Source organism: Pagrus pagrus (assembly GCF_965226575.1).
Source record: "Pagrus pagrus genome assembly, chromosome: 6".
Classification (NCBI taxonomy): domain Eukaryota; kingdom Metazoa; phylum Chordata; class Actinopteri; order Spariformes; family Sparidae; genus Pagrus; species Pagrus pagrus.
Window position 1 is genome coordinate 11640667 of NC_140190.1, and position 18341 is coordinate 11659007.

At 38.6% G+C, this 18341-nt stretch overlaps 4 protein-coding genes across 4 annotated transcripts; all 4 read left to right on the top strand.

Annotated features, from left to right (window-relative positions):
* Nucleotides 1–1946: 1946 nt before the first annotated feature.
* Nucleotides 1947–3474, top strand: LOC311258733 (complement factor D-like). Its single transcript, XM_084355288.1, has 5 exons — nt 1947–2049; nt 2127–2286; nt 2469–2598; nt 2893–3144; nt 3230–3474. Exons 1-5 carry the CDS (start codon nt 1992–1994, stop codon nt 3386–3388), a joined length of 759 nt encoding a protein of 252 aa, XP_084211414.1. The 5' UTR covers nt 1947–1991; the 3' UTR covers nt 3389–3474.
* Nucleotides 3475–5978: 2504 nt separating this feature from the next.
* Nucleotides 5979–7524, top strand: LOC311258076 (granzyme-like protein 1; the record flags this gene model as incomplete). The annotated part of the gene is made up of 5 exons (XM_084354122.1): nt 5979–5997; nt 6401–6551; nt 6728–6863; nt 7006–7272; nt 7357–7524. The coding sequence occupies 5 exons, from the start codon at nt 5979–5981 to the stop codon at nt 7522–7524; spliced, it is 741 nt and encodes a 246-aa protein (XP_084210248.1).
* A 5093-nt stretch (nt 7525–12617) lies between these two features.
* On the top strand, nt 12618–14077 carry LOC311258731 (kallikrein-14-like). Its single transcript, XM_084355286.1, has 5 exons — nt 12618–12716; nt 12808–12955; nt 13120–13249; nt 13493–13756; nt 13842–14077. The coding sequence occupies exons 1-5, from the start codon at nt 12656–12658 to the stop codon at nt 13998–14000; spliced, it is 762 nt and encodes a 253-aa protein (XP_084211412.1). The 5' UTR covers nt 12618–12655; the 3' UTR covers nt 14001–14077.
* Nucleotides 14078–16288: 2211 nt separating this feature from the next.
* Nucleotides 16289–17766, top strand: LOC311258737 (granzyme B-like). The gene is made up of 5 exons (XM_084355292.1): nt 16289–16387; nt 16477–16627; nt 16793–16922; nt 17200–17451; nt 17538–17766. The coding sequence occupies exons 1-5, from the start codon at nt 16327–16329 to the stop codon at nt 17694–17696; spliced, it is 753 nt and encodes a 250-aa protein (XP_084211418.1). The 5' UTR covers nt 16289–16326; the 3' UTR covers nt 17697–17766.
* The last annotated feature ends 575 nt before the right edge of the window (nt 17767–18341 follow it).

Consider the following 18341-nt stretch of genomic DNA (forward strand, 5'->3'; position numbering starts at 1 on the left):
CACAGATGAGCCTTAGTGTTGCATCTGTGTTAAATTCATCTAAATGAAGTCGACTTAATATTTGGTGCTTTACAGGTCAAAATATAAACAGTACACACAGTCAAGATGAGGACAAGAATGTCACACTCTGTCATAATTCTGTGGTGGAGATTTTGTGTTTTGGGGTTTGTTTTTCTGTTGTGCTTGCAGAGTACTTGCAAAATAAAGAGCTATTGATTCATTAAAATTATTCATCTGAAGAAAGAAATGGTATTTTATAAACTACACTAGGTATAAACAAATAACGGCATCTGTGAGAACACTGATGTTCAAATCTAAATGAGGAAACTGTGGTTTCTGTGGTTTGTCACAGAATTCAAACGAATATGTCAGCAGGGTGTGTCAAGTAGATCCACATCAAAGAAAACCCAAGAAAGTAAATCCTGCTGTAAAGAGATTGCACAACCAGACTTAATATCTACTTTAGATTTATAAAGGCATACAAGGTACACTAAAAGTTGTCAAGAGGAATACTTCCAAAGAAACATTTCTTTTTACAAAGTTTGACACTTTGGTTTTTGTATGGATAACAATAAATGAGATAAAACATATATTATATTCGGCGGCTGTAGCTCAGGAGGTAGAGCGGGTCGTCTAGTAACCGGAAGGTCACTGGTTCGAATCCCGGCTCCCCCTAGTTACATGTCGAAGTGTCCTTGAGCAAGATACTGAGAGGACTGGAAAAGCGCTATATAAATGCAGACCATTTACCATTAGTGAGCATTTGAGGTGCTGCTAGGCGGATTTTGTCACCTTTTGGACAGAGTCAGGCTCACAGGGGACTTCTAGGAATGACTCATAGTAGACAGACATGTAGGCACTTGCTAACATAGAAACATCAGGCTGCAACGACCCCATGTACAACTCTCTCTTAAGGTAATGGTTTTGTTCTGTAACACAGCTGATAGAGAAGACTGTAGCTGTGGCATCTGATGATGCAGCGCCCACTAATGGTCAACAAGCAGAGAAACTATGACATGACTCATTGGGCTCTCTGCTGAGTATAAAGACATGCTAACTAGGCAGCATCAGCTTGTGTTTATGTACAATAAATACTACATTTGTTGATACTTACCTAATTATAGATTTGTAGAGAGAAAACACTGAATAATGTAGTCAGATCTGTTTAACACTGAATATAGTTAATATAACAAATGTAAATGTATTATTTATTACATGCCAAATTAAAGTTTAAAAAAATAAAATGACAGCATGAGTGTATTTTAAATGCATTTTAAATTACATATTGTTATTATGAGAGCGATATTAAAATATTGCTCTCTGTGTATGTGACCGTGAGAACACTAAAGCTCATATCTGACTGTGGAAACTGTGGAAACTGTGGTTCCTATGTCTCACCCAAAGAAATGTCTCAGACGGCTGTGGCAGTATTTCTACAAAGTTGTACATGTGGTTTTTACTTGTTAGATTCAATTAAATAAAAACTCACTTAATGTGACGAGAAGGTCCAAAAAGGCCCAGTTTGGATTTGGCAGCCTGACATGAGAGTGAACACACAGAACTGGATCTGAACACAGCCTCCAAGACCGACCGAGGTCAGTTTGACAACAGTCAGTCAGTCTGACCAAGACTACGACTTTGGAGACAACAAAACAAAACACATACATTGTTGAACTGATACAACAGCAGATTCTTATCAAATTTATATTGGTCAATCAAAAACATTAACAGACTCAGTGATGATCCTTAATTATGACATTTATGGGATTAATCTAGCTTATTAGTTTCATGATGGGGTGGGAGGCAGTATTGCTCAACGACAAAGCAGGAAACTGATGACTGATAAACAAGCATTTTCCATTGCATACAGGACGTGGTTAGAAATCAATATAAGATAGCTGGTAATCACAAATGCAAACGAAGCAAAAATTATGTTTAAAAGGGTCGTCTTTGCTCCCCCAAGAGGACTAGTCAGTTGACTTGCTGCCATCATGCATGCTCTGCACAACTTTCTGTTCTTTCATGTTCTGACATATCTCGGACGAAATGGTAAGCTAACAGAATATTGTCATTAATTCCATTTAATGAGACATTTAGCTAATTTTGATTTTAACTTATCTTTGCAGCACTTGGAGCTAAAATCATAAATGGGGTAAAAGTCCCGGACAACTTGATGCGGTATATGGCCTCAGTCCAGGACAGCGACGGACATGTGTGTGGAGGAGTCCTCATCAGCGACAACTTTGTCCTCACTGCTGCGCACTGTCATGATGATGATGATGATGAGTGAGTTACGTTTCATCTTCCAGGAGTTGTTTCTTTTTAATTTGAAGTAATAAGTTATACAAGCCAACATTTTGTCAAAAACTGTATCTTTTTTATTTTTTATTTTGCTTTGTTTTGTTTTGTTGTTGTCAGAACAACCTGAGAAAATCTACTGACGACCTCTCAATTCTAACTTTTTGCAGCACACCAGTGAGGGTTGTTTTGGGCACCCACGATCTCAGTAACACTGGGACAGTGAGAGACGTTGTGCAGAGATGCAAACACCCTGATTATTGGCATTTCACAGAAGGAAGTGACATCATGCTCCTCAAAGTAAGCATATATTATTTCAGCCCAGTTGTCCCAGATGATGTCTTCTGTGTTTACAGTCAAATTAGATGCATTTAAGCTTTGATGTTTTTTTCCTGTGAGGGTAAATGTCAAAAGTGGTAAAAAACCAATGCCAAATTCAAATTTTCCTGAAATTCTAGCCAAGACACAGCACTATCAAAGCTGTTATATTATAGAGTTAACTTTCATTTGATTGATCGTCTAACTGAAGCCTGATGAAGAGTAAAACCATGTTCAGACACTGTTCATTTCTACATTCTGGTTTTGTGTCTCCAGCTGTCTCAGAGTGTTCCAGAGGGTGGACCAATACAATACATTCGTCTCCCCCCTCCTAACATGAACCTACAACCTGACAAAATCTGCCGTGTAGCTGGATGGGGAATTACCGAAGATGGTAGAGATGTTGATGACCTGAGACTGGTGGGTGTGTCTGTCGTCGACCAGAACGTCTGTAAACATCAATGGTCTGGGATTCCTGACAATGTCATCTGCGCAGGTCGATATCAAACAAACAACGGATTCTGCAACGTAAGTTTTCTGTCAGTTTTGGAAAGTTTATGAACACATTACATATTTTTTTGGATCAAAATATCAAGATATTTCCATTTTACAGGGTGATTCTGGTGGTCCTCTGGTGTGCAACGGGATGGCTGCTGGTGTTGCATCTTTCAAAGATAAAGTGTGTTTGGACAAACTCTTACCCAATGTCTACACTGACGTGTCCAAGTTCCGTCCCTGGATCGACCAGATTCTCAAGCAAAATGGTTGTTAAATGCAACAACCTTACACAAGCTTTGCTTCAGCACACCTTCATTGTATTTAGGAGGTGTAGTCATGTCTAAGTCGCTCTGTCAGTGTTTGCTCCTTAACGCAAAGCAAAATAAAAAAATGCTTCAAATATTGTTTTCTCTTTTCTTCTGAAGACACAAATTGCATTTTAGTTGTTTTTCCAGTAACATATCCACAAACTGTCTTTGGGTAAATTAGATGTAGGATGCAGTAGAGCTACTGTAACTGGCTTGTGTTGGAAAATATTCATTCATGTGACTTTAGTCAGAGAAGCAGGTCAGTGATGAACACTCGTTAACAGAGACTTTATTACAGACAAATCATCGTTATTTAAGTTTCTATATAGCTCAGTGCCTCCCAATGTAACCTCAGCACTCCAGAATGAAGGTCCTGTTACAATGTTAAGCAGCTATGAGCTCCAGAACACGGTCTGGGTGAAAAGACCATTGAATAAAGAATAGAAACAAGAAAAACAAATGTATCAGTGCATTTACACTAATTCAATGATTAATGAGAATCAATTAAAAATGAAACAGTCCTCCTCGTGTACAGTAAATCACCTCCATTAGGACAAAGAACATCTTGCAACATGTTCATTTAGGCAACAGAAAAAAAAATCTAAACGATGTCACCGATACAGTAAAAATCAACATATTTCTCTTTTGCTATTACCTGTACGTTTCTGGTCTACAGTTTCCTCTGGTTCAGTTAGTCTGTCACACAATTCAAAGTGATGTTTGAGGGAGCTGTGTCGAGTAGATCCACACAGATGAGCCTTGCATCTGTGTTAAATTCATCTAAATGAAGTCGACTTAATATTTGGTGCTTTACAGGTCAAAATATAAACAGTACACACAGTCAAGATGAGGACAAGAATGTCACACTCTGTCATAATTCTGTGGTGGAGATTTTGTGTTTTGGGGTTTGTTTTTCTGTTGTGCTTGCAGAGTACTTGCAAAATAAAGAGCTATTGATTCATTAAAATTATTCATCTGAAGAAAGAAATGGTATTTTATAAACTATGTATATGGTTTTCTTTCTAAAAGGTATAAACAAATAACGCCTTCTGTGAGAACACTGATGTTCAAATCTAAATGAGGAAACTGCGGTTTCTGTGGTTTGTCACAGAATTCAAACGAATATGTCAGCAAGGTGTGTCAAGTAGATCCACATCAAAGAAAACCCAAGAAAGTAAATCCTGCTGTAAAGAGATTGCACAACCAGACTTTACATCTACTTACTGTAGCAGATTTATAAAGTCATACAAGGTAAACAAAAAGTTGCAAACATTTCTTTTTACAAAGTTTGACACTTTGGTTTTTGTATGGATAACAATAAATGAGATAAAACATATATATTAGTGAGCTTTTGAGGTGCTGCTAGGCGGATTTTGTCACCTTTTGGACAGAGTCAGGCTCACAGGGGACTTCTAGGAATGACTCATAGAAGACAGTCATGTAGGCACTTGCTAACATAGAAACATCAGGCTGCAATGACCCCATGTACAACTCTCTCTTAAGGTGATGGTTTTGTTCTGTAACACAGCTGATAGAGAAGACTGTAGCTGTGGCATCTGATGATGCAGCGCCCACTTATGGTCAAAAAGCAGAGAAACTATGACATGACTCATGGGGCTCTCTGCTGAGTATAAAGACGTGCTAACTAGGCAGCATCAGCTTGTGTTTATGTACAATAAATACTACATTTGTTGATACTTACCTAATTATGGATTTGTAGAGAGAATGAATATACTGAATATAGTTAATATAACAAATGTAAATATGTTACTTATTACATGCCAAATTCAAGTTTAAAAAAAGACAGTATGAGTGTATTTTAAATGTTATTATGTTGTTATTATGACAGCAATATTAAAATATTGCTGTCTGTGTATGTTTGTTCTCCCCTACATGTTCTAACTAGAGCATTTGTTTCACAACCGTGAGCACACTAAAGCTCATATCTGACTGTGGAAACTGTGGTTCCTACAGTATGTCTCAACCAAAGAACTGTCTCAGACGGCTGTGGCAAGTATTTCTACAAAGTTGCATATGTGGTTTTTACTTGTTAGATTCAATTAAATAAAAACTCACTTAATGTGACAAGAAGGTCCAAAAAGGCCCAGTTTGGATTTGGCAGCCTGACATGAGAGTGAACACACAGAACTGTATCAGAACACAGCCTCCAAGACCAAAGTCAAAGTCTTGGTCAGTCAGTCTGACTATGACTTTGGGGACAACAAAACAAAACACATACATTGTTGAACTGATACAACAGCAGTTTTACATCAAATTGACATGATTCTGGTCAATTAAAAACATTAACAGACTCAGTAATGATCCTCTGTTAGGGCACTTGGGATTAATCAAGCTCATTAGTTTCATGACTGTGTCAATGAACTGTTTTGAGTGGGCTTTTTCCCCAAAACCCAACACAACCGCTGGGTCACAGTGACAAAGTCTGACTTCCACACTATAGAATCTGCACAAATGTTCTTGAATGAATTAAACAAAATTCAAGAAGCTGAAAGTGTCCTAAATATGGAAAAGTAAAACAAGTGAGTGGTGAAGGAAATGAATAGTAAGAAGCAAAGTAAGAAGAGGAAAAATTAATTAATGTGTTATACATTAGCTGTTATACTTATCATGTACTGATCGCATTACAGTATGTATGTGCTTCAGCCGATAAACAAGATTGTGCAAAGATAACACAAGTTGCAAACCTTTGCATTTTCCATTGCACACAGGACGTGGTTAGAAGTCAAGATAAAATAGATGTTAATCACAAATGCAATCGAAGCAACGCTCTGTATAAAAGGGTCGGCTTTGCTCCCCCAAGAGGACCAGTCAGTTGACTTGCTGCCATCATGCATTTTCTGCACAAACTTCTGCTCCTTCATGTTTTGACATATCTCGGACGAAATGGTAAGCTAACAGAATATTTTCATTAATTCCATTTAATGACACATTAACCTAATTTTAACTTATCTTTGCAGCACTTGGAGCTAGAATCATAAATGGGGTAAAAGTCCCGGAGAAGTCGATGCTGTATATGGCCTCGTTGCAGTACATCAATGGTAATCATGTCTGTGGAGGATTCCTCATCAGAGACGACTTTGTGCTCACTGCTGCACACTGTGATAATGAGTGAGTTATTTTCCATCAATCTTTGATGCATGTAATTACAAATCAATTTCAAAAAGATTTCAACACTGAAAAACTCACTCTTTTTCTTATAAGAAATATATTATTAACCATTTTCTTTTGTTATTGGCACAATTTTAGAAAATGTACTGATAAACTCTCAATGTTGGCTCATTCAGGAAACTTGTACGAGTAGTTCTTGGTACCCACGATCTCAAGAGGGTCGGTGATGAAAAAATAAGATTGATTGAAAAGAAATACAAACACCAAGAATATAAGAGTGTAGGAATGGGGAAGGACATCATGCTCCTCAAAGTAAGTACATCATATCTTTGCTAAACTGAGGTCTGATGAATAAACTGAAGTCTGATCAATGAAAAGAAGTATGTTATGAAATTAGACTTTAGTTGGTTTAGCTAGTTCATGTTTTTTAATTTCTGATTTTGTGTGTCTCCAGCTGTCTAAGAAAGCTCCAATAAGCAACAGCGTACAAACAATTCGACTTCCCAGCTCAGAGAAGAACATAAGAGAAAATGAAAAGTGCCTCGTGGCTGGATGGGGTAAGACTAAAACTGGTGGTCAAGTTGTTGATGAGCTGAGAGAGGTGAAGGTGTCTGTCGTTAGCCAGAAAGTCTGTGCGGAGGAATGGAAAGGGAATCAGTTCAATCTTCCTGAAAATGTCATCTGTGCCGGTGGATATAACACCAGCTATGGATTCTGTCAGGTATGTCCTTTGAAAGTAAATGTCAACTGGTTTCTTGTACAGAAATGCTACAAAACATATTAATTACGCATTTCGTCCTCACAGGGTGATTCTGGTGGTCCTTTGGTGTGCAACGGAGAGGCTGTTGGTATCGTGTCTTTCAACTGGTGGTCCGACTGTGACTACACCTCTCATCACCAAAACAAACCCAACGTCTACACAGATGTCTCAAAATACCTCCCTTGGATCAATGAGATCCTCAAACGTGAATAAAAATCTCGCAGTATTGCTTCAGTATACATTCACTGTAATATGGAGGTTTTGTGGTGTCACAGATTGCTCTGCTTGTGTGACTGCAACTTAAAATAAACGCTTTTTTCAAATGCAATGTTTATTTGCTTCTGTTACAACCTGATCAGAACACATCATTTGTGTTCAAAGGTGTGATATGTAAGATTATTAGTATAAATCATGCAGTAATAACCAAAACAACAAATAGATAGATATAACAGTGTTGATGTTATTTCAAAGACATCTATGCACTGTTTTACAGAGATATTTACTAAGGTTAGCATGCTAACTAGCTAGTTCATGCCTGAAAACCTCTTCCTCCCAGTGGTCCAAAGCTCCTGTGCCCGGTTAGCTGCACGGCTAACTGAGCTAACAAGCAGTACATACAGTTGTGGAACAGAATACAGTTACCATCAGATAGCAGTTAGCCTGCTCTGGTGATATATTCAATATTTTTATTGGGAGAAAGAATTCAACAGGTGGCAAAATTCTCACATTACATTTTAAATTACATTACACCATTAAGTTAATAAAATAACAACAATAATAGTCATTTAAAGATGATATGATTATACTTGCTATTCAGTTCTCCTTTGCAATATTTAATCAAAAAGATTTGTGAGATTGACTGTTAAAAATTAAAGAAAAAAAGTTTATTTCTAAACAGACTGATACTTCCTAAATGGACGTCTGGTTAAAGCTTCTAAGATGGCTTATCCACTCACATGATCAGCAGCAGCAGCAGCATTTTAGCAATTAGTTTTATTCCCACAAGGTTCAAATGACATATTTGGTGCCATATAGCTAGAGGCAGGCAAAAGGCTGAGCCGCCTCCATCCTAAATGAGCGATGGTCCACTGTAAATGCCGACTGGAAGAAGAGTCTCTCTCACCTGGTAGTCACAATGTTGTTAATTACCTGCAGCTTGTCTGTGCCTCATTATGCTGCCAGTGGTTCAGTCTCTAATGTGATGGTCCGATACGTGAGGCAGAAAGACTTAATAAATCTAAATCAACCCAAGTTATTCACACAAATTGAAGTAAGAAACATTAATTTCTTGAATTAATTATTAAGTTATGCTTCACTTAGGCTACTTCTAATCATAGTTTGAAAGTTTTAATCAGTGTGTCTTTGTATGTTAAGACTGCTTTATTTTGCTGAATTGTCCTGTTGTAATATTTCATACAACGTATGTCATTTGTTCTCAAGTCTCTCAAACAAAAGAGAATTTGACCTCGAGGAGAATGGAAAGATATTCCACAATGCCAGATCAAGTATTGTGTTAGGTGTACATGACCATCTATGCAGACAAATTGCAAAGGTCCTAGATAAAAAGAAAAGAAAAGAACAAAAAAACCTTAACATCAATTGATTCATTTATGCTTCACAAAAATAGCAATGCCGTTCTTTTCCTTTGGCATATCAAGATGCTAATTAAGCAGCATGATTAGTGCACAGGTGTGCTTTGGGCTGGTCCAAATTAAAGACCACTCTTACATGTGCAGTGTTATCACACAGCACAATGCCGTAGATTGGTATGATGACTGCAGGAATGTCCACCAGAGCTGCGTAAGCCGCCTCTAATGCCGCCTTCTGAGGATTTTTCATTACATCTAACTTGCTTCTCAATTACACACCACATTTACAGTTAAATCTGTTAAAGTTAAATCTAAGAAATCCTACTAAAGGTTTGGCATCAGTATACGTTCATTGCATTGTGGCGATATAAAATGGTATTTAGGTTCATAAAACAAATGCTATCGTTTTTTTTTTCCAGTGTTCTGCTGAGCTCAACAAAAACTCAACAGTCACTCTGAAAGGCCTGTTTCTGGAGTCGATGTACTCCATATTCTGTCCATTTACAAGTGGCAACAAGTACATTTATCAACATATAATATATATTTTAATTTTAGAATGAAACTTTCAACCCGAGACAGCTGAGAAACTCAGTTGTGTGTAAGAGCAGATTTCGTCAAAGTCTGCAGAACATGTCACTAGAAAACCACATTGTTTCTTAAAAATTCTTTCGAACACAAACCTGTTGTAACATGCTGAAAAGAGGAAAGTGAGATAACACAAGATTTTTTTTTTTTTATGGTCATATCCCGCCTGGACTACTGCAACCTTAGCTTTATCGACAGTGATATGTTGTGGTTTCGGACAAAAGCGCCTGCTAAATGCCCTAAATGTAAATGTAAATGTAAATTTCTACAAAGTTGCATATCTGGTTTTCACTTGTTAGATTCAATTCAATTACAACTCACTTAATGTGAGAAGAAGGTCCAAAAAGGCCCAGAATGAACACGTTAAGAAGATGCAAATAAAAAAATGAAAAGGGAGAAAAGATTTATACAATGATCTTTCACAGCCTGCATGTGCTTCACCCTGCAGCACCACCAGATCTTCAAGCAGTCATTTTATTAAGAGTCACTGTAACACCAGTGCATGAAAGAATGAACCTGATGCATATGAGATGAAAGAAAATGGTAACACTTTATTTGAATGGGTGTGCATAGGACACTGTCATAAACATGAAGGAGTCTGAATGTTTTATGACAAACAGGGGGTAGCATGTCACCAGAGTGAGCACTAACTGTGGCTGCTGTTCGCTAGTTAGCTCACTTAGCCATGCAGCTAGCAGTCCGGACTTGGAGCTCAGACAACTGGGGGAGTGTTGTTGTTGACACCCCGAGCACAGGAGCTTTGGATCAGGGTCAGGGCTAGCTGGTTAGCATGCCAACTTCTGTATGTCTTTGCAGCACAATAAATAGATGTCATAACATCAGAACTGTTATTCACATGTTGATATTTGTAATTTATTTTTTTTTACGTTTTCAACTAATATTCTTACACATTGCACCTTTTGAGTGTTGTTTGGTCAATTGTTTCACATTTAATGCAAAGTTTAAATTGTTACCTTGGTTGGTTTTTCAGCACGATTACACAAAAACAACAGAACAGATTTCCATGAGACTTTGATGGAGGATGAGTCTCGTCCCAGAATAGACACCATTAACTTTTGGTGCTGATCTAGATTAAGAGACGGATCCAGGACTTTTTTCTCACTCTTCTTTTAAAGTCATCTCCTAATCGAAGGCAGAGTGTTATTTGCTTCCCCATACTTGCATGTTTCCTGTAAAACCATTCATGTAGGAACGGGCTTGTTGAGAATATTGCTTGGCGTTTATAGTAGCCAATTATAACAGCCAAAATAAAAGTGGCCGTGAGTGCTAAATGGAAAATAGGCCCCCGCCCTGCAGCTTGGTGTAGCCGTCTCTGCCCAACCATGAACTCCCAGTGAACACAGCCACGTAAAGGTATAATTTGTAGAATACAGCCAGAATTCAACGCTCAAAGAACATCTGGGGGCAGCATATCACTGGAGTAACCAACAACTGCTCTTTGGTAACTGTCCTTGGCTATAGTTAGCCACCATTAGTGAATTAGCTCATGGCTCAGTTAGCTCTAGAGCCAAAGGTCCTAGAGTTTGTCTGAACCTGGGCGTTAGATTACAGGGGGAGTCATCACGGGTGACAAGGCCCAGTTTGGATTTGGCAGCCTGACACGAGAGTGAACACACAGAACTGAAATCGAACATAGCCTCCAAGACCGACCGAGGTCAGTTTGACAACAGTCAGTCAGTCAGTCTGACCAAGACTAGGACTTTGGGACAACAAAACAAAACACATAATTTTTTTAACCGATACAACAGCAGTTTTTCATCAAATTATATGATTCTGGTCAATTAAAAACATTAATAGACTCAGTAATCATCCTCTGTTAGGGCACTTGGGATTAATCTAGCTCATTATTTTGATGACTGGGTGGGAGGCAGTATTACTCAAAGCCAACACAGGAAACTGGTTCCTGTAATGCATCTAGTTTGTCACAGAATTCAGAAGTTTTGAGTGGGCTTTTCCACTAAAACCCAACACAGCCACTGGGTCAAAGTGACAAAGTCTGACTTCCACACTAAAGGATCTGCACACATGTTCTTAACTTATTGAATGAATTTAACAAAAATCACTTAATCAAGAAGTTGAAAGTGTCCTAAATACAGAAAAGTAAAACAAGTGAGTGGTGGAGGAAATGTACAGTAAGAAGCAAAGTAATATGAGAAAGAATTAATTAATGTGTTATACATTAATTGTTATACTTGTCATGTACTGATCGCATAAAGTATGTGCTTCAGCCGATGACCGATAAAGGAGATAGTGCAAAGATAACAGAAGTTGCAAACCTTTGCATCAAGAACACAAAATACTAAGAAAATAAGAAAATACAGACCTTGGTCAAGATACTCTGCAGAGCTTTTCCATTGGCTAAGTGATCTAATGAAAGTTGTCTAACAATCTGAAGAATTTGATTTTTTTTAAAAAGTACATGTCATGCAGGGGGAGGATGGCAACCCAAACATTGCTCTTAATAGTAACGCATAACTCATCTATAAAGCATTAATGAATGATTTGTTTGAACTTTGAATAAAGGGTTCCTTATTAGAAAGTTGAAGCACGTTACCCAGGTCAAACTGCTCATTTGGCTGGGTGATACTGATAGAGATCAAGCTGCAAAAAGTAAGCAAAAAATGGCAAGGCTGCAAGACAGTAAATGTCTTTAGTGACTCTGACACGTGCCAAACAATTGCATAGCCTCACTGACACAGAAACAATGTAAGGTATAGATTAGCCTGAGGTACTGTACAAAGTGTTGGCGATGGAGACAAAGGCCAAGGTCTCAAAGTCAGTCTGGATAAAAGAAGGAAAAACAAAAACAAAGTCAAAGCTAGATGCCATCCTGCACCCAATACAGAAAAAACAAAGAGGACTTCTCAGTGAACAACAGCTCTAGATGCTCACTGTATTTAGTGCTGTCTATACAAAATGGATACAATCTGAATAGTTATCACATGAACAAAAGAAGGAAGAAAGTATAAAAGTAAGTGTCACACTGACTATGATGACACCTAATAATCACATGATCATAATGTTTCGCAAACTTGCAAAATGGCATTGCCCAAAGTATGTGGCCAGAAGTCAATATAAAGCGGATCAAACACTGTTGAGGGTCGACTTGACTGACAACCCAAAAGCAACAGGTTGAGGCTCCTGCCGCCATGATGCATGCTCTGCAGAAGTTTCTGCTCTTTCATGCTCTGACATGTATCGGACCGAATGGTAAGCTGCTCAGTCTGACTGCTTTTCTCCAGCCTGCCAATGTGATGTTAACTCATTTTAACGTCTCTTCATTTTCTTCTCATGTTTTCAGCACTTGGGAGTGAAATCATTAACGGGCAAATTGCTCCACGGAACCAGATGCTGTACATGGCCTCAGTGCAGACCAGAGGTGGACATCACTGTGGAGGCTCCCTCATCAGCGACAACTTTGTCCTCACTGCTGCGCACTGTGATTCTGAGTGAGTTAAGTTTCATCTTGTTTATTACAATTGTTTATTTTTAATTCAAAGTTACAAAAACTCACTGTTTTCAAAAGAAATGTATAATCGGTTGCTTTGTTTTGTTGTTGGCAAAACAACCTGAGAAAATCTACTGATGACGTCTCAATTATAACTTTTTGCAGTCAACTGGTGAAGGTTGTTTTGGGCACCCACAATCTCAGAAACACTGGGACAGAGAGAAACATTGTGCAGAGATGCAAACATCCTCATTTTCAGCATCACCCACCAGCAAATGACATCATGCTCCTCAAAGTAAGCATATAGTATTTCAGCCCATTTGTCCCAGATGACATCTCGTGTGTTTACAGTCAAATTAAATGTCCCTGAAATTCTAGCCAAGACACAGCACTATCAAAGCTGATATATTGTAGAGTTAACTTTCATTTAAAAGATTCATCAGCTCCAACTTCTAGTGATTGTTTAACTGAAGCCTGATGAGGAGTAAAACCATGTTCAGACACTGTTCATTTCTACATTCTGGTTTTGTGTCTCCAGCTGTCTCAGAGTGTTCCAGTGGGTCGAACAATCCGACGCATTCAACTTCCCCCTCCTAACATGAACCAACGACCCAACCAAATGTGCCTTGTAGCTGGATGGGGTAGGACTGAAGCTGGTAGAGGTACTACTGACCTGAGAGTGGTGGGTGTGTCTGTTGTCGACCAGAAAGTCTGCAGACGGCAATGGTCTCAACGGATTGGTCGTCTTGTTGACACTGTCATCTGTGCAGGTGGATATCGAACAGACAAAGGAGCCTGCTATGTAAGTTTCCTGTCTGTTTTTGGAAAGTTTTAAAAAACCTTACATATTTTTTGGATCAAAATATAAAGACGTTTCCATTTTACAGGGTGATTCTGGTGGTCCTCTGGTGTGCAACGGGATGGCTGCTGGTGTTGTGTCTTTTGGAGCTCCAGGTTGTAGGAACCCAGGCTTTCCCAATGTCTACACGGACGTGTCCAAGTTCCGTCCCTGGATCGACCAGATTCTCAGGCAAAATGGTTGTTAAATGCAACAACCTTACACAAAGCTTTGCTTCAGCACACCTTCATTGTATTTAGGAGGTGTAGTCGTGTCTGAGTCGCTCTGTCAGTGTTTGCTCCTTAACGCAAAGCAAAATAAAAAAAGGTTTCAAATATTGTTTTTTCTTTTCTTCTTCTGACGACACAAATGGCATTTTAGTTGTTTTTCCAGTAACATATCCACAAACTGTCTTTGGGTGAATTAGATGTAGGATGCAGTAGAGCTACTGTAACTGGCTTGTGTTGGAAAATATTCTTTCATGTGATAAGCTTGACAAACAAATCCTCCGCACACTGACACAGACTTTACTATAGTACTTTATTAAAGGGAACAACACGTTTCGCGTTCAGCGTCAGGTCTGACCTGAGCATTCACAGGTGTGTTTAAATGCTTGCTGGTCACATGACCAATTTCATTTTTTTTCTAAGCAAGACTCAAACAGTAAACACATGACAGTATACAAAAACAATACAATTACATCAATCATGAAGTCGAAAAATATGTATCAACCATGGTATAAGTTAAAAACTTTAAAATTTCAATGCATGAATATTATAGCAAAATCTACTTACATATGAGCAAACAGTAATACACAAAACGAGGAAATAAAGTAGAAATACTACAAAGTACTATATCCCAGCTTGAGACTACGGCCATTACCTATATACAGAAATACAATTACCTTTATGCAGAAAAACAATATAACATGACAAGAATAATATACATCCTACAAATCCATCCCTTACTCACTGCTCTGCAGGTGATAGTGTAGGCTCGACTTTCCCTACGCAGGATAGTACAGCTGTCCCTACGCAGGCAGATGGCTAAACTTTCCCTATGTATCCTACTGGAAGAAAAAGAAAAAACAGGTTAAAGAAAACAACTCAAATCCTGTGCATCATTCATTCCAAAAGGTTCAACTGTAGACAGTTCATTAATCCAAAACGCTTCCCTTCTCAGGAGCTGTTTGATGATGTTCCCCCCTCTCGGATTAGGCAACACTCTTTCAATTCCAATAAATCTGAGGGAAGCTGCAGAACCATGATTTTTATCTTTGTAATGTCTGGCGATGGCGTAATCAAGATTATTGTTTCTGATGGCCGCTTTACGCTCAGCAATCCTCAACTTCAGATTACGCTTTGTTTGGACAGCGCACATCACGCCACATGGGCAAATAAGCACATAATTACATGAGTGGAAAGACAACTGATAAATTCTCTTACAATATATTTCTTTCCCGAATGGGGATCATTAAATGTTTTTGTAACAAATGTGTTGGCACAATGTGCACATTTTCCACATCTATTATTCCCATAAACTTGCTGAGAAAGCCAGTTGGTTTGTGTTGGTTCACTGTACATGGAACTGACAACAGTGTCTCTCACATTTCTGCCTCTCTTGAAGCAAAATCGAGGTCTGGAGGCAGATAGATGGTTCGGGTCACATTCTAGTACTTTCCAATGTCTATTAATAATTTGTCTGACTTGCCTTGAAGCTGTGGAATTGTATCAAGGTTCTACTTTAAACTCCTCAAAAACGAAAAATGATGGTGTAGTCGAAAAATTATGACGTGAAAATACCTTTTAATTTCACCAACCTCCACAATGTAGCAGTGCAAATATTTACAAAAGTGAATATAACAAACAAACTGTACAATATCTATATAAGGTGAAGATTGAACTCTGCAGTAATCCAATAACTTCAGAGAAACAAAACAACTGTTGAACTGCTCATTTGGCTGGGTGATAATGATAGAGATAAAGCTGCAAAAAGTAAGCAAAAAATAGCAAGGCTGCAAGACAGTAAATGTCTTTATTGACTTCGACACGTGCCAAACAACTGCATAGCCTCACTGACACAGAAACAATGTAAGGTATAGATTAGCCTGAGGTACAAAGTGTTGGCGATGGAGACAAAGGCCAAGGTCTCAAAGTCAGTCTGGATAAAAGAAGGAAAAATAAAAACAAAGTCAAAGCTAGATGCCATCCTGCACCCAACACAGAAAAAACAAAGAGGACTTCTCAGTGAACAACAGCTCTACATGCTCACTGTATGTAGTGCTGTCTATACAAAATGGATACAATATGAATAGTTATCACATGAACAAAAGAAGGAAGAAAGTATAGAAGTAAGTGTCACACTGACTATGATGACACCTAATAATTACATGATCATAATGTTTCGCAAACTTGCAAAATGGCATTGCCCAAAGGATGTGGCCAGAAGTCAATATAAAACGGATCAAACACTGTTGTATGAAAGGGTCGACTTGACTGACAACCCCAAAACAACAGGTCGAGGCTCCTGCCGCCATGATGCGTGCTCTGCAGAAGTTTCTGCTCTTTCATGCTCTGACATGTCTCGGACCGAACGGTAAGCTGCTCAATCTGACTGCTTTTTTCCAGCCTGCCAATGTGATGTGATGATTTTAACGTCTCTTCATTTTCTTCTCTTGTTTTCAGCACTTGGGAGTGAAATCATTAACGGGCAAATTGCTCCACGGAACCGGATGCTGTATATGGCCTCGTTGCAGAGCTACAGTGGTCATCATTTCTGTGGAGGCTCCCTCATCAGCGACAACTTTGTCCTCACTGCTGCGCACTGTGACAATGAGTGAGTTAGGTTTCATTTTACAGATTTTGTTTATTTTTAATTCAAAGTCATAAGTTACATAAACTCACTGTTTTCAAAAGAAATGTATAATCTGTTGCTTTGTTTTGTTGTTGGCAAAACAACCTGAGAATCTACTGACGACCTCTTAATTGTACATTTTTGCAGTCGACTTGCAAGGGTTGTTTTGGGCACCCACAGTCTCAGAAAGACTGGGACAGTGAGAAGCGTTGTGCAGAGATGCAAACACCCTGATTATCAGCGTCACCCACCAACAAATGACATCATGCTCCTCAAAGTAAGCATATATTCTTTTTGCCCATTTGTCCCAGATGACGTGTTGTGTGTTTACAGCCGAATTAGATGCATTTAAGCTTTGCTTATTTTTTTCCTGTGAGGGTAAATGTCAAAAGTGGACTAGACACATTCTATCAAAGCTATTATATTGTAGAGTTAACTTTAATTTAAAAGATTCATCAGCTCCAACTTCTAGCGATTGTTTAACTGAAGCCTGATGAAGAGTAAAACCATGTTCAGACACTGTTCATTTCTACATTCTGGTTTTTTGTCTCCAGTTGTCTCAGAGTGTTCAAGAGGGTCGAACAATACGACGCATTCGACTTCCCCCTCCTAACATGAACCTACAACACAACCAAAAGTGCCGTGTAACTGGATGGGGAGTGACTGAAGCTGGTAGAGGTTCTACTGACCTGAGAGTGGTGGGTGTGTCTGTCGTCGACCAGGATGTCTGTAGACGGCAATGGTCTAGCATTCCTGCCAATGTCATCTGTGCAGGTGGATATCGAACACTCAATGGGGCCTGCAATGTAAGTCTTTTGTCTGTTTTTGGAAAGTTTATGAACACATTACATATTTTTTTGGAACAACATATCAAGATATTTCCATTTTACAGGGTGATTCTGGTGGTCCTCTGGTGTGCAACGGGATGGCTGCTGGTGTTGTGTCTTTTGGAGATCGTGGTTGTAGGGACAAACGCTTACCCAATGTCTACACAGACGTGTCCAAGTTCCGTCCCTGGATCGACCAGATTCTCAAGCAAAATGGTTGTTAAATGCAACAACCTTACACAAAGCTTTGCTTCAGCACACCTTCATTGTATTTAGGAGGTGCAGTCATGTCAAAGTCGCTCTGTCAGTGTTTGCTCCTTAACGCAAAGCAAAATAAAAAAACGTTTCAAATATTGTTTTCTCTTTTCTTCTTCTGACGACACAAATGGCATTTTAGTTGTTTTTCCAGTAACATATCCACAAACTGTCTTTGGGTGAATTAGATGCAGGATGCAGTAGAGCTACTGTAACTGGCTTTTGTTGGAAAATATTCATTCATGTGACTTTAGTCAGGGAAGCAGGTCAGTAGTAGATCACACTTGTTAACAGAGACTTTATTTCAGAAAGGCACATTATTAGAGAAGCACTGTGTTAAAAAAGATAAAAGAGACAGTGAACGTGTGAATGAAGAGAAAAATAAACAGAGTTTTACAAAGATTTTAACAATATCATTATCATAATTGAATTATCATGACCATCTATGCAGAGGTCTGAAGGTCAGTCTAGATGAAAAGAAACGAAAAAAAAAAATCTCAACATCAATTTATTTATGCTTCAGAAAAATATCAATGCAATACTTTTCCTTTGGCATATCAAGATGCTAATTAAACAGCATGATTAGTGCACAGGTGTGCTTTGGGCTCGTCCCA

Coding starts and splice junctions, on each gene's coding strand:
- LOC311258733 (XM_084355288.1), top strand. CDS start 1,992: ATGCATGCTCTGCACAACTTTCTGTTCTTTCATGTTCTGACATATCTC. Junction 2,050..2,126: donor GACATATCTCGGACGAAATG/GTAAGCTAACAG, acceptor TTATCTTTGCAG/CACTTGGAGCTAAAATCATA. Junction 2,287..2,468: donor CATGATGATGATGATGATGA/GTGAGTTACGTT, acceptor AACTTTTTGCAG/CACACCAGTGAGGGTTGTTT.
- LOC311258731 (XM_084355286.1), top strand. CDS start 12,656: ATGATGCATGCTCTGCAGAAGTTTCTGCTCTTTCATGCTCTGACATGT. Junction 12,717..12,807: donor GACATGTATCGGACCGAATG/GTAAGCTGCTCA, acceptor TCATGTTTTCAG/CACTTGGGAGTGAAATCATT. Junction 13,250..13,492: donor ATGACATCATGCTCCTCAAA/GTAAGCATATAG, acceptor TTGTGTCTCCAG/CTGTCTCAGAGTGTTCCAGT.
- LOC311258737 (XM_084355292.1), top strand. CDS start 16,327: ATGATGCGTGCTCTGCAGAAGTTTCTGCTCTTTCATGCTCTGACATGT. Junction 16,923..17,199: donor ATGACATCATGCTCCTCAAA/GTAAGCATATAT, acceptor TTTTGTCTCCAG/TTGTCTCAGAGTGTTCAAGA. Junction 17,452..17,537: donor CACTCAATGGGGCCTGCAAT/GTAAGTCTTTTG, acceptor TCCATTTTACAG/GGTGATTCTGGTGGTCCTCT.